General features: G+C 37.6%; 1 protein-coding gene across 1 annotated transcript in view; it reads left to right on the top strand.

Annotated features, from left to right (window-relative positions):
- LOC110862550 (serine-rich adhesin for platelets) overlaps positions 1-16,379 on the top strand; it is a 40,718-nt gene extending 24,339 nt beyond the window's left edge. The window contains exons 5-11 of the mRNA XM_035845660.1: positions 7,929-8,131; positions 9,561-9,637; positions 11,085-11,190; positions 11,518-11,703; positions 12,003-12,332; positions 12,871-14,536; positions 14,648-16,379. Coding sequence (XP_035701553.1) covers positions 7,929-8,131; positions 9,561-9,637; positions 11,085-11,190; positions 11,518-11,703; positions 12,003-12,332; positions 12,871-14,536; positions 14,648-14,922 — 2,843 coding nt within the window. The 3' untranslated portion in view covers positions 14,923-16,379. The remainder of the gene's footprint in view (positions 1-7,928; positions 8,132-9,560; positions 9,638-11,084; positions 11,191-11,517; positions 11,704-12,002; positions 12,333-12,870; positions 14,537-14,647) is intronic.
- The last annotated feature ends 70 nt before the right edge of the window (positions 16,380-16,449 follow it).

Genomic DNA, 16,449 nt, shown 5'->3' with positions numbered 1-16,449 from the left:
AATTTCTCAATTAAATTGACTACGATTTTCGATATATCAAAATCATTTCATTTTTAATTAAGAAAATTACGTCCGTACTGTTAAAATGGTGCGGTGTATAGTACATTAATAAATAATTTGAGAAAAATTTGCTACGCGGTGATGTCCTGCTAAATTGGTAGGTAATTGCATCCCAAAACTTTAATTTTCTGATTTTGCAACCTTTTGGAATAAACATGAAATATGTGATAAATTTTCCAAAGATTTTTTTACCCCGATGGAATTATTATACAAAATATGAAATAATCTCAAATTGACCACAAGTTCTGTATGCACAGCCCCTTAGTAAATATTTAAAACCATGCATGACAGATATCCCCACCTTAAATTGAGGCGAGACGAACGGAGTGAAAGCAGAGAGCTATTCTTGGTTTCCACTCTCACATCTATAATTCATTTACTACGTCTCAAATTAACGGATTTAGCTTTATCCTCTCCCGACGAGGAGAGCCTTCACTCCTGTTCACGTTTACCTCTTAATTTTTAATGCGTTTCCCACACCGTAAACAACATCAGAGAAGCGAATCTCTGAAACAATTCGGGCAATCAGTGGTAACATTTGCAAAATCTGTAACCTTTGCAAAAATATTTTGCACATTGTAAACAAACCTTTATTCTTTGATTTGAAAGTTGGGTGACACTTGATTCGTGAAATGATGGTACTCACGTAGACCGATTTATACATATAAATACTTGTCGGATGTTAAATCATTTGACTTTTTAGGGACATATTCCACTTTATGCACTGAGATTTTTACGTTAGTTTTCTCCCCGTGATTTTTTTTTACTTTTATGTATTCGTAGGAAAAACTGATTTATAATTTTTTTAATTGTTCAAACAAAAACATAAATATCGCGTATGACGCATGTTCAACAGGCCGTGACAAGTACTGTATTGTCTCGACGTTTCTCGTTCTGCTGGTGCTTTCTCCAAGTCCTTATTTATTTTTATTGCCTCTGCAAAAACCTGGTTTGGAATGCGTACAATTCTTTAAGTGGATAAGTCTTAAGCCAGACTTGGTAAGGTCCTGTTTAACAAAAACTTGACTTACGTAATGTTAAAGATATGTTATGATATCGTCATGTAACTCGAAAAATTCTAGAATCCCTGAGGCACACGCTGTTAAGTTGTGTAACGATAAATGTTGTGTCATCTTGGAGGACATTGAAACAAAAAGAATTTTGAGACATGGTCCAATTAGCATTAATCTGAGCGGACACAATCACTTCCACAAATTCGTAGTAAAATACCAACTTAAAACCTCGTAAAAGTTATGAACAACACTTTTAGTCAAACCGTAAACATAAATATAAATAAGTGGGGCATGACCAGAGGAGAAAGCAAAGAAAAAACCACCATGTGGAGAAAGTAGGGAAAAAATCTCCTCGAGAAAGTCCAACATCTTCGTCACGTCGTGCTGCTCATGCATCACATTTGCTTTCTCTTCATGCTCCACTCTTCATTATGTGTAAAGTTCGCGAAATAAAATATACTCAGCAAATTCACTACGTCGTAAAACCCGGAAGATACAAATGTTTGCAAAATTTTCTGCAAAATCGGCTTACGAGGGAAAAGAGATGGATGACGTTCGTACGTACATATTTGGATTTTACAACTGTTGGTAAACTAGTTTTACAAACTTGCAGTGTTCCCAGTGGAGTGACAATGTGAACTAAGTCAATAAGTATTTGGTGGAGAAAGTCACACAAGAAGCAGCAAATATATGACATAATCCTAATAAAGCGAAAAACAAATCAACCCAACACATCTTCTCACTTTATGCACTTCATAAAAACATCATTAAATCAGACTTTGGGGAAAGCAATAAATATCAAATTAACAACAAAACTAGGAAAACTAAAGAGAAAGCAAGTATACAAAATATAAAATATCAAAGAGTAGCTCAAGTAATGAATTCTATTCCCTAGTTTCCCATTTTCTTTCAACTCTACTTAATTGATTTCTAACCTTTAACAAAGTAGGTATGAAACTTCTTTATCCACTAAACAAAATATAAACCAAGTCTTTGCCCGAGCAATAAAAAACAAATAGATACAAATAAATGTTTTGGGAAAGTAAGAGATCTATGGTTTGTCCAAAATCCAAAAATGGCCTGTTCAAAACGACTTGTCCAAAATCTTATGACTTCAAAAAAAATTCTATATTGTAAATACGATCTTTTATCCAGGAGACGACATGAATAATTTCATTCACTTATATCACACCAATTTATTAAAAAAATCAACATTTGCAAGCTAGGTTTTTACGTAGGCATAACATATGAATAACGGACTCATGCTGGCTGGTGGAGAAAGTATAAAAAATTGAAAACAACTCGGAAAACGAATAGGAGAAAGTGCAACATATTGTTTGGTTTCGCATAATTTTTGTATTATCTGTAAACTTCCCCATAAAACAAGAATTGGGCAATGCGAAATCACAATCTGCATGGAAATTTACTGTCTAGAAATATCACAAAACATAAATATCACAAAACGGTTTACAAGAACAACAAAAATAAATCATATAAACTGCTCAGCATTTTTCATTTGTTTCGCATACGTACAAAACCAGTGAAAATTTGTATGCAGCAATTTTATCATTTTTGAAAAATAAATCAACTACAATACGCTACTTATTTGAAAAGTTATAAAATCCAAAGAATTTCAAATCTACTGTCCAATTTGCATTCATTTGAAAAAGAATCGTCTTCTGACTTATTTACTTGAGTGCAAATTGGGAAACACATTATCTATATCAAGTTATGCAATGCAAAAAAAGTAAAATCGGGTCCCTTGTGCCTGTCTCGTACCTGATTTTCACCTGTCCCTTTCTGTCACTGGCACACTTGTCTCAACTTCTTCTTCACTTTGTCAGGCAATATTTAACAGTACGCGTGAGAAGGATGAAGTTCAGCGAATGAAATCACAGTAAAAATTAAAATCTTCGGAAAATAAATTCATACAATATTCACATTGTTCCCCAAAAACTGGAAACATTTCCAGCCGAATTTTTCCGACCTACAATACTAATAACAACAGGATGACGCAAAAGTCGCACCTTGTTTAAAATTTAGTTGGCATCAAAAATCCTAAAATTTGTAAGTTGGATTAATCCTTGAACAAAATAAAAAATAACGGACCGATAAAGAAAAATAAAAAAATAACTGGGAAAGTAAATAAAGTGAAAGCACAAACAGAAATCAAACGGAGAAAGTACACATTTGTCACCGCTTTGTCGCACAGCATGTTTTATATTTGTTTTTTTTTTCATCCCCCAGTTTCAACTACAACTAAAAATAAGAAATAAAATAAAATCGAGGTTATAGAAAAATTTTATGAATTTATTTATCTACGAAAAAATAGTAAAAATCAGTTTCATAGCGTCAATAAACGTCGTAAATAAGTGGTGCATGGCGATTGGAGAGAGCGACAAGGACAAGTAAGCACATTAAGCGTGGAGAAAGCAAAAAAATTAGAAAAATCAAGTACAGCTACTTGCACCACATTTGATTTCCCTTCATGCCTAATAAAAGTCGGACACAGACTAAAATCGCGCATATAAAACGGAATCATCTCTTATTTATGGAGTTGGCAAGTGGCCAAAAACACACACAGCGGGCACTGCAATTCTAGCGTGAAGCATGTTAGACACACTTCATGACTGCACTTTCACTGGAGCATGTTCCACTAAAATTAGAAAGTATCGCACTGCAGTGGATGACGCAGGGTTTCGACTTTCTCAACTTATGCGCTACAGAGTTTTATTAGCAGAGTTGAAAAAATGGGAAAATGAGAAAATGAGAAAATATCGTAATTGGTGGATTGTAAGGTTCTGATTATTCGAGTTTCTGATAATTTGTCACATTCGAAGCCGTGTCAGATTAATCAATTTAAAAAAACATATGTAGTTGAGACATTTGCATATTTACTGAACCTACGACACAGCACAAACTCACAATTCTCTCATTGCTCAAACTGTTCAGAACTGTAAACACAGTCGTGTTTTATATGGAAGACAAAGCCAAGATTGATATTATCGTACGTACATTTTCCCTTGAATGCCACCCCGAAACCCTGATCTCTTGGTGGAAATAAATACAGAGTAATTTACAAGTCCATTCCATGTTGTTCATCCTAAATGAAGGCTTTGTTGTCCTTGAATGAAGTTAGTCCCAAGAAGAATGAATGTATTTATATTTAGCAGCAGAGATTACAACTAATTACGTACAAATTTATTACCCCGTGGTCAAGTTCAATAAATCATGCGTACCTCCTCATGGCATTGCAATTTATTTTTACAAGGGCGCCCACCCTTCCCGTGTTATAATTATAACATGTCGAACACGGGTCAGGCTTCGAGGCGAAGGTCAAAATTCCCTAAAAATTGATATCAAACTTTCCGTCATCAAGGTTTCCTATTTATAGCGACGAGGCAAGAAATTCATTACTTTTTATTATGCAACTCTTTCATACATACGTAGATCCATCAGCGCACTGCAAATCCACCCTAAAAAATGTGCCATTGTTACATTTTAGTATCGATTTTATCTACCCAGTAAACAATTTAGTATCACATTTTCTTACCAGGTTGACTTTACCATACTTTGTGAATTAATTAGAGTGCATATCGCATCATGTCGCACGGCAAATGATGGGAGAAAGTTCGTGACTAATTCCTCCTGCATGCAACTTATTGGCCATTTGACCCATAAAAGTTGAGAACAAGGACACAACCCGCTCGTTCCGCTGGGTGGCTTGGCATGTTTGCCTGGTGGTGTGAAATATCCGACATTTCAGGGCCGCGTCTTTTTTCGACTAAATTGAATTCTACGGACTGACGTAACCGGGAGAAAGTAATTAAATACGCGAAAAGTGCATTAAGCCGGGTTTGATTGGAAAAGTTTTTATTGTATTTAGAGGACTTTTAGAGGGTAAAGGAATACATGAAATTCAAATTTTGAATGTGTTACGTAAGAAAAACTTTGGACTTTGTTACTACTAATTGGGTAAAACTTCATAATTGTGAAAGTTCATGTCTAAAATTTTATAAATTTCAAAGGACTGTAAATTATGTTTGACGCAGGAAAAATAAAATTACAATATTTGCAAATTGAAAATGACTTATGGAATAATCTGGTCAGAATTATTACGCCAATCAATCTAATCAACTATTTCGTGAAATTATAGCTGCAAAGGTTTCAGTTCACCTTATTTACATTTTGCACCAATATTTAGAAGAAGCAGTTCTGACTTTATGAAAACTTTGTGAGTAGGAGGTGATGACAAACAACTTTTATTTAACAGTTATTACTCGAAGCTAAGTTATAACCCCACCGAATTGCCTAAATTTCAAATTTATATGAATTTTCATATAAACTTTTGACATTGCACAAGTTTACAAAAGTAAGATCCCTTGGATCTCCCCGATAAATGTATATCTCGATTTTCCTTCCTTTGCCAATTGTGACTTGCGAAGTATGCAGACTTAAAAATATTCTCTGTCGATATCTGCTCACTGCTGAGGCAATTCCCAAAATCCCGCTGAGATTAATGAAATACTTTCTGCAAGACCCCGCATCTAGAAGCCACTGACCGATTGCTCGATTCACGAAAGCCAACCACCTTTAATTTAATGAATGCGGTGATTTTCTCCACGTGGAAAAAACTGAATGAAACTTTCACCCAAAAATAAATCCAGCCCAAACCACTAAAACATGCTTTCTCGATTTTTTTATCCGGGTAACTTTTCCTAGGCTGAAGAAAGTTTTACCAAATTGGCCTGCGGGTCGTGCACTAGGCATTTGTTGAGTTAAAGCATCTTGTCCACCTCAACGTTAATTTTGGTGGGGCCAATCTCGGGGGGACGTGCTCCATGTGCGGCTCCCAGGTTGGTAGACTAACTAACCTCAACTGGAGGAAATAAATTCCATGCCAGGATCAGACCATGATCGCATTAGAGGGTTCTTTTCTTGCACATCACGTTACGTGTTTTATGGGCATGCACTCTTAAGACTTTGGTAACACATTTTTTACCGGCGGGGTTTCCTAATATTTTTGGTAAATTTTAAGTTGACTTTTTTCATTAAGTTTTGTAAATTCTGTAGCCAACTAGTACCACATGCAAATAATTGAGTGTTTTTAGCAACGTTTTTTGCCAAAATCACTCTATACGAAGCTTGGCAATATTATATGTCACACTGATTTAGTGCTTTCTAATTTGTCCCCCAGTGACAACAATTTTGACATTGGAGGTAAATAAATTTTTCCATTTAGTGTCAAATAACGATCATATACGCATGCTATAATACCGTCCAGTCATCACATTATTGCCAAGTTATTTAGAGTGTATCCAGAATCGATGGGATTGGGTGGGGACGACAAGATGAAGATTCATGGCGTTGCGGGTGCTGCATTCTTTCCACCAAATTAATTGATTTACTGAAAATGGGATGATTTTTCTGGAAAAGAGAAAGTTAGCCTGTTCCGGGCCGCACATAAAGCGTATCCTCTCATTTTCTGAAAGATTGACGCATATTCGTCATGTTAAAATTGGCATGCGAATGATACTGGACTTGTATGAAAATTTTACCACCTCAAATTGGTCACATGCTTCATGCAAAATCTATTTCCTGGTCAGCGTGAATGAATTGAAGGCGTAACCAAATCAGAAGTTTATTTAGTAATGCGACAACCTTTCATTTTTTACAAAATATTTAAGTATGCTCAATAATTTACTCGTCTAAAATAACATTTACTTTTTATAAACTTCGCAAAGTCAGGTTACAGAAAGTTGGGATAATTTAGTGCAACTCACTTGCAATAAAATAATGAGTATTTGCATATTTGTGTACAACTTATTTTTAAAGAAAATGCTTAAATGATCATGACCCCTTTGTAAACTGTGAAAATTCATAGGAACACTTAATCCATTGACTCTTCTGTTTATACGCTGTGTTAAATCTATAAGCTAACTTTATCGACGTTTCCACAGTGTTACAAAGATTACGAAGGAAAATCAGACTAACAATCTATCTATCGAGGGCTTCTCTTTTTTGTAAAAGTTCGAAACAACAATTTCACAAAACTTGCACAATCCTATTAAATTGCCTCAGCAGAACAATTGACTACGCTCGCCGCCATTCGTCTTAATTTGTTAAACCTTGACGGACTTTACTGCTTGAAGATAACGACTGACCGCAGACGGCTGAAACTGATCTTTCTTTAACAGAAAACAAATTGCGAAATTCGTCCAAAACAAGGAATGGACCTTACTCAAGTCAAACTAATGTAGAGTTGCACAATAAATCTGTCAATTAGTGGGGATATTTCGAGTCACAATTTATCCTTGTTATTTCCACACCCAATCTTCCGTCTTATCGAAGACATCCTAACATCATAATTTAGTACGAGATAAAATATATTGAACGCGGTTGAAAATTTATAAAATTTACAGATTTACGCATTCACGCACGAGTACTTATTTCTTTTAATGTTCGAATGTCTTAAGATTGATTAAAAAATTTGTACCATTCAAAAGTAAGTAATTACTAGTAAAACATTTGTTAAGACAGTTTAGGGATTAAGTTTAGGAATTCTCGCCTAATTTGCAAAAAAAAATGCTACACTAAATTGTGCAGAGGCATAATCACGACAGCTTGCATATATCTCATAAATCTCTGCACATTACTTACAGTTTTTTGAGAAATTTCTCAAGATTTTGCAAAATTTTGCTGAAAAGTATGCGATTTTTATTCTCTAATTTACCCAGCAAAATACTTACCTATATATTTACAGCAAATTTACATTAATCCATGTAATTATTCATTTAAAAAAGTAATGCCCACTTATTAATAAAATTGACTAATTTAATCAATTTCTATTTGCAGGATACTTTAGCGGGGGTTTGCGTGGTTTGGCGGTGGACATGGCGGTGTTTGGGGAGATTTTGCGGATGCGTAAGCCCAGCCTGCACGCGCAGTTGTGTCGTTTGCAAGGGGGGGAGGAGCAGCCCCCACTCATCGACGTCTTCACCATGCACTGGTTCCTCACCCTCTTCATCCACTGTCTCCCCACCCCCTCCGTCCTCAGGGTAAGCTCACCATCCATTCACTCTTTCTCTACCAATTCTGGTAATTTGGTACCAAAGCGGTCACACGACTCGTTACCAACATTATGCTTGATTTCCGGTGCCGTAGGTAGTTAAATAAGTGTTATTACAGGTGTACTATTTTGCTACATAATTTTGTATCAAACTGTTGTTACCGGTCCAAATTTTGTAGGATTTAGACGCCGAAATTTTGAAATGTAAAAAATTTTGATTTAAAATGAAATTAAGGTTTGTCAGATCAACTGGTTAATTGTTACCAGAACGGTATTGAACTTCTCAGTCGCTTTGATGAGTTACTCTTCCGGTCTCGTTATTTATTAGCTTGAGTTGCATGAAGTGTGCATAATACAGCTCATTGATCGTTATGCAAAATATGTCAGAAACACCTTGTCTTTCGGAAATATCATGTTGTCGATATTAATCTAAAACACGCCATGCAAACAGTGTGCCTGGGACGAATCCAACTTATGAATAATGTTTACAAATATCCGACAGCTTTGTCGCTAATGAAGGAAAATGTTGCAAATTATGCATGCAAATATGCAAATTTTGGCATGATATTCATTCATACTCGTAATGGATGAGTGGAGGAGAGCGTATTTTAGGAGTGAAAATGGTCGATCGTAAAGTAAACTGGGACAACAAAAGCCCGCATTTTTAGAGAACAATATACCTCCACTGTTTTCCTAATGAATTATTAAAAAGGTTAAGCTCCCACTTCGAGGAGGAACCGGGCATGAATTTTAGCGTGCAAATAACAAGTGTGTTCCGCATTTGGGAACGATTTCTTTTTATTATCTGCTCCATATTTACTGATTATTTACTGTATTTATTACCGAAAGAGGTAAAATTTTTCGTAAAAATTGCATCTTTTGCATACGGATCGTACCGAGATGTGAGAGACTGAATATTTTTGAGAAGGATAATAATTTCGTAAGGGTCCATGCATTAGGCATGCGATCGACTCGGTGGGGGTCAGGTGTCCTACACTTCTTTCCATTTTGATGTCGAATGTCGGTGAGGTGAGGTGAATGGCCAAACTTGTCCGAAAATCGATACCATGCTTCTTGCACGGTGCCCACAATATGCAAATGTGGGATTATTATATGGAGACTAATGGATTTTATGGAGACACGTTTTGCGTTGTGACTTGAGTATCTATTGCGTATTGTGCTGGAATGAGTACCCAGATAAAAAAGTATCACTAGTGAGTGCTTAACCAAAAATGAGATTGCATGGTTTGATGAAATTCATATTTGACCTATGACCACACCCTAGGTCAGCCCGAGGTCAGAGACTAGTATGATACATATAAACACTTTTTTCGCTGAATGGTACCACTCTTAGGATTAGAACGAAATTGGATTGTGCATAAAATCGTTGACACGTTTTTTATATGTTGTGCTTGCAGATTTGGGATCTCGTACTATTGGAAGGTTCGGAAGTCCTCTTAAGAACGGCACTAGTTTTGTGGGCAGCTATTGAAACGTAAGTTTGTCAAATGCGCACATTTGTGGATTTAGCTGTATTTAAATCTAGCAAAGCTATAAATACATATTTAATTTGATTTTGTCAGTTTTGCAATTGGTCTCATTAGTCACAGTCTAACTGTAACCGATTCCAATAATCCTTTCGATAATAATACGCTTTAATATATAAATCTGATAAACAAAAGTTTCGATTACAACTTATCAATAATTACAGAATTGGTTTGCAATAGATACAAAATCTTATCATTGAAAGAATGAGGGTATTCGTTATTTCTTCGTATCCGTAGTATCGTAAAATAGTTTACGAAGATAAAACAAGGGGTCAGGTTTCGTAAAAATCGTAAGCGTAGTAACGCGATTTTCGATGAGAAAATCTTACGACGCTTACAAAATCTCGTAAGCGTCGTAAGTTATTTTACGATACGAAGAATACTAAGGATACGAAGAAATAATGAATACCCTCAATATATTTCTAAGGAGGGGAGCTTGCGAGGTTGATAATAACAGATCTTGGTGCCCTTTGGATATGTGGTAGGGACCCATGAGTGTACTAAAACCCTGAAGTAGTTTGACTCCATGGCCACATTTGCGCCCGCCACACCCACTCAAAAATGCCCAAAAAACGCTTTCACTCGAGTTTTCACTCACTCAAATCCACGACAAAAATCCAATTTTACTCGGATTTTGAAATTTCTTTCACCATTATACTCCCAGATAGTTGCTTTCTTCAATCCAATATCAAACTCAATTTTATTGATGATTATTTCGCAAACATAATTTGTTTTGTTGATGACTACAACAATGCTCATTCAGAATTTTAAATTTTAAAAATACTAAAAATTTCGAAAAATTGAGTTTGATATAGGATTGATGAAAGCAACTATCTGGGAGTATAATGGTGAAAGAAATTTCAAAATCCGAGTAAAATTGGATTTTTGGCGTGGATTTGAGTGAGTGAAAACTGGAGTGAAAGCGTTTTTTGGACATTTTTGAGTGGGTGTGGCGGGCGCAAATGTGGCCATGGAGTCAAACTACTTCAGGGTTTTAGTACACTCATGGGTCCCTACCACATATCCAAAGGGCACCAATATCTGTTATTATCAACCTCGCAAGCTCCCCTCCTAAGTCGCAAAATAAGCTTTACAGCCTCGTAGTTAAGCAGCCACAGTCAAAAAATGGAAACTTATCAAATTCAGTAATTTACTAATTTTGGGTAGATGCAAGAAATTGCGGAAAGTATACAAATTTGCGACTTTTTTGATAAATCATTCACTCCATGTGACAGAAAACGATGTGCTTATCCACCAATACATAGATATTGAACAAAGTTGGCGTTAAAAACTGGATTGAACGTTTGTTAACTTGGCTGCAAAACATGATTTGTGGGTTTTATGCACGCACCTGACACGTGAATGAAAATTGAAATGTCTTTGTACTCTGCACAGGCGGATTTTGGAGGTTCGGAGCGCTGACCAATTTTACTCCGTGATGGGCGCCGTGACCAAAGAAATGCTCGAATTCGGCCTCATGGACCCAAACTCTCTCGTCAAAGTGAGCTTTGCATTTATTTTTAACACATTGGTATCACTTGAACATTTATACGTCTTGTTTGTAAACTGTGTAAATTTGTACACATGCTCATTTGTAACTGTGCAGGTTAAGAAAATGAGAATTGATTACGTTTACATAATTTATTTTGACACCGCTAAGCAGATTAAACTTCACCTCAATTTGTACAGATTAACAGCGTCCCTTAAATAATTTCGTGGTTGGAAACTAACAAAATTTATACAGTTTACAAAGTTAGCGTCACCTAGTGTATGCAGTTATCGAATAATATTATACATATTAATTTACTTTAAAAAATATTATTCACAGTGCGTCGTGAGCGTGGGTCCATTTCCGTTTCCCGGCCTGGTCGCGTTGCGCCAAAAACATCGCGCCCTGATCCAGCAGGACGCGCCCTACAAGTCATTCTTCCTCGCAAAACGTGAACTCGACAATTTGAAAAAGCACTACGCCGCAATTCGCCATCGACAAAAGGCGACCACCATCATCCTCAAGGTTGGCTCAAAATACGGCAAACTAAACTTTGCAAATCTCGCAAAATTAGAAAAAAATTGCAAATATCGTTTTTTATGCGCGATTTCGTAAATTTTTGTATTTGTTGAAATTTCGACGCAAATATCTAACCCAATTTCCTCCTAATTTGCATTTTATACCCTTATTAGCTCACCCTGCGTAGCATGAGAGCTATTGAATTCCTCCTGTCCGTCTGTCTGTCTGTCCGTCTGTCTGTCCGTCCGTGTGTTCACGAGTTTTTTGCACCAATTGATGCTAATTAATAAGAAATTTTTTCGCAGGGTTTGGAAACCACTCGGATAAAAGTTCCTGGCCAGAGGTCCAACTCGCTCTTCATCCCGACCACGAAGAAGACCACGGTTTCACCCCGACCTAAATTTCGACGGGGGTCGAGCGGTGCGTCGAACGCGGGGAATGCGACCACGACCGCGACGACACCACAACAAGGCGCAAAGGGAGCCCTCACACCGAGCAACAATAACAAGACCAACACTCGCGCCACACAGCACAACGTGATCAACAACAATAATCGACAAGGCGTCATGACCGTGACGAATCGAAATAACGTTACGAACAGTAATGTCAATCGGCATCATGGAAAAATGGCACAGGTAAAAATTTTTCAAACTTAGCAAAATTATTTTACACAAAAATCAAGAAACAACTGCGAGCAGTTCTCAAAATAAATAATTTGAAAACTGCATGGATATGCAGAATTTAGTTTATAAATACATCATTTTTAAAAAATTACGAAATACTTATTTACACAAAATTTATAACGTAAAGTTCACAGATTGTGGAGTAGTCTTACTGAAGCTCTTCGAATCTATTCAATTAGAATTTGAAAAAATCTTGTAATTATAAAAACATATTTTTAACTCGCAAAATAAACTTGACAGCCTCGTAATTAAACAATTACATTTTAGGTAGAAAATTTACGACTTTTAAAAATCATTCACTTAATGCCTGATAAACCGACGTGGTTATCCACTAATAGATGCAATTTTGAACACGGGAATAAAAACAAACAATATACAGTCGAATTAAAATGTAGTTCATGCAAAATAAAATTTCTTAAATAAGACGAATCATACACATTCTGTCAAAATTTTTCAACTTCCAATAATTTTCATTAATCTCAAATTTCAGGTTACCCAAACCTGGGACAAGACTTCGTCTTCTTCATTGGCATCAAAAGCAGGGAAAACGTTCCGTCGTCGCCGGACGCTTTCCTCCTCCTCCGTCGCCACGAGTTCTTCCTCCTCCACGGAATTATGCGACTCCTCCGACGACGAGAAAAGTGACCGCGGCGAGAAAACAGCATCCTCGTCGTCCTCCTCCTCCGAAGGCGTCTGGTCCGACTCGGACAACAAATGGGTCAAGAAGAAAATCAAGGTCAAAAAAGGTCACAAGTCACAACATCAACTTTCCCTCGAAAAGTGGGAACGCCTCGGACCCATGACCCCACTTCTGGGTCAAGGAGGTCAGGATTCCTCTAAGGAAAACGAAACGCCCCCTGAAAGCGATGCGTTGGCGACGAAATCGCCAAAAAACGAGGAAAACTTTTCAATTTTCGAAATGGGCGATCTTCCCAGTCCAAGTTCCCCACAGAGCGACCCCGGCGCCACGAACGGTGACAATGGCCCCATCTTATCAAGATCATCGTCAATCATCGACACGAACGATTCACAACATTTTCTCGAAGAAATGTCGAAATTGGGGAAAAGTGATAAATTCTATGAAAATCTATCTAAACGAATTTGTGAATTGCAATTTCAAAATTTGAAAACTTTGAGCACCTGCAACACCGTAATTGACCCAAAGTCTTTAGCCCTCCCGCCATTTCCTAGGTCGCCCCTGGCCTCCCCGATTAGCCATTTCCCACCCACCGCGGGAGGTATCGAAAACTTCAATTTGCTCAAGATTTCCCCACGTGGATCGACATCCGGGGGCGATTGTTCCCCCGTGGCCACACCGGGTTGGAAAACTCCCAGTTCGCCAAACCCGCCACCTATCACGATTTCGAGGAAAACGTCGAAATCTTCCATGTCAAGCGTGGACAATCCCCTGAGCAGTCTCGACATTCCAGACATCTGCGTCGTCGGAGAAGTCACGGAGACAAAAGTCAAGAGAAGTTCGAGGCATCGTAGCAGCCATTCACAATCCTGTCCAGGGTCAGTTTCACCGACAGATCTGGGTTTGAACTTCCCGCCAACGCCGGTCCCATCCCCGCCCGTACTTCTAGCACCGCTCGAGTTTCCAGAATCCGCATCAATCGCGGAAGGTACGTCACTTTTAAGCCCGCAAGTCACAGAACCATCGTCCCCACAGAAGAACACTTCGTCCACGGAAAATAGCCTAATTTCACCAAAATCCCCGAATCTTGGGAGTAAAAGAAAACTATTTTTGCGGTCGGCATCCCCAGTTCCGCTGGACGAAGATTTTCTCTGCGTCGATTCGGCCGCAGATTCGGCCGCATTTCTTTTCCCGTCGAGTGACGATCCCACCGCGGCGGAAGAATCGACGAGTCCCGCATTTCCGGTCGCACTTTGTCCCACCCAATTCACGTCGGATGGACAGGAAGAGTCGCTGACCTCGAGTGACCTTCCGAGCGAGGAGGAAATCAAGATTAATGCCGTCATCAGGGAAAACATCGCCATCTTGCAGCGCCTCAAGCTAAAATCTGGGGCGTATTTGGATGGCTACGACGACGAAGAGGAGGAGGACGATGATAGCTACGAGGAAATTGAGGACGACGAGAGTGGGAGTGGCGGAAGGAGGTCGGGTTCATTGGGGTCCGAGGATAGAGATTCCGGTGAGCGTGGGGCGTCTTTATGGCTAATTATTTAAACCCGCTGATTACTGATCGATTATTGACTTGTAGTAATTGACTGAGGTTTTCATAAGATGATTTTCGATTTTTTAGGAGTTGTCCCCACGTCCTCGAAGACGTTCCTGGTGAAAGATCGACTTTCTTCCGTTTCGTCGAACGGATCGAGTCGGAGCGGGTCTCGGAGTGGGAAGCGGCGGTGCAACGGGTGTGGCGGGCGACGGCTTTCTCGCGGAAACAGCATTGGCTCCACGTGCAGTGCCGCGCCCAAAAGCGGTGGGTGCGGCACAACGGCTGGGTTCGGGTTTAACCCCTTCCCAACGGTTAGAAAGGCACGATTGAGAGTTACCAAATATGGACTTTACAACTAAACGACCTAATTCGCTTCGCCAACTTTGTAGCTTTGTAAACTTCGCAAAATTCGTATAAATTTCACAAGGTTTATAACTGTATCACATACTTAAAAATATGCAAACATGCTTTGTAACTGTGTAAAATTCAAGTTATTGTAAACGCATAGGCTTCACAAAATTTGATAAAATGTTCGTAATTCTGATAGCTTCTATTAAGCAAATTTGACATGGAAGGAAGTTGAAATATGCCAAGCTTACGAAATTTATACGCGTGACTAATTTAAGGATAATCAGTACTTATTTACCCAATGAATCACATTTGTAAATATGATGAGATTTGGAACCGCAAAGATTTCCGTTAAAATAAAATACAAAATCAACAATTTGTTGGTTTAGCTGAAATTTTATCAGTATTTAACGAAACTTTTAATGTCGTAAATTCCAGGAATTTTTGGATTGGAATGATTTACACGTCGTTTTCAGATATTTAATTTGCCAAGAGTTAGTACAAGTTAAGTGAGTTAATGCTTGATTTGGGACTGAAAGATTACAAAATTTCCCAACCCAATTTAAAAGTATTTCAAAACTTCAGAAATTATAATTTATTCGGTGGGATGATCTACCTCAGCGGTAGACGTAGAGCTTCGTTGACCATTTGCTACCACTTCATTTTGAGAGTGAGTAGATTTAAGATTTAAATTAAATCATTTAATACCATAAAAATGATTCCATAGTTGGCGATAAACCGCAAGTGAGACTAATTAAGTAGACAATTATGTAATACTATCAACTAATTACAAATGATAATGCCGAAATGAGGTACTAATTGCACAAAAATTATAAGTAGAGTAGAAAAATCAATTCTGTAATGACTCTACCGAGTTTTCTACCATTCGGTAGTAAAAGCTGTAAATATTGGTCAGGATGACATTAATTAGTGCTAAATGATTGATAACTGAAACAATATGACTGACTTAAAATTAATATTTCTAATTTCGTATGTCTGAACAAACCAGAAATTACGTCGTAATTAAGGGATTGCACATAAAAGATGTGATCTAAGCGTTTATCATTCGGGTCACCGCAAGGTCACTGAAAGATTGTGGATCAAATTTCACCCAAGATTGATCACATCCTTTATGTAAAGTTCCTTTTTAAATTCTGTTGTTAATTGGCCTCACAGTGAGGCCCTCACTGTTAGTTAATTAAAATGAAAACAAATGCACAATGTACGTATGTAGTAATGTAACGACCTGAAGTCCTGCCATTTACAGATAAGAAACCCTAACTGTTAAATAATCATATATGCAACTATCATGAAACTAGTTGAGACTAAAATTTAAATTAAACCGTGAAATTCTTGTTGTGAAAATTCGTAAAAACTATAAAATTGAACTTAAATTCTAAAATACTGAAATAGAAAATATAAATAGAAATATGTGGTGAAATAAACGATATCTGAGCTAGATGGGAAATTTGACGGCTAATTTATTGAAATTGTTGCCATCATTCACAACGAATTTGCGAAATTTAAAAATACTCTCT

The sequence above is a fragment of the Folsomia candida genome, unplaced genomic scaffold (genome assembly GCF_002217175.1).
Source record: "Folsomia candida strain VU population unplaced genomic scaffold, ASM221717v1 Fcan01_Sc061, whole genome shotgun sequence".
Lineage (NCBI taxonomy): Eukaryota > Metazoa > Arthropoda > Collembola > Entomobryomorpha > Isotomidae > Folsomia > Folsomia candida.
The sequence above is the reverse complement of the archived record's forward strand: the minus strand, read 5'-3'. Positions and strand labels throughout refer to the sequence as shown.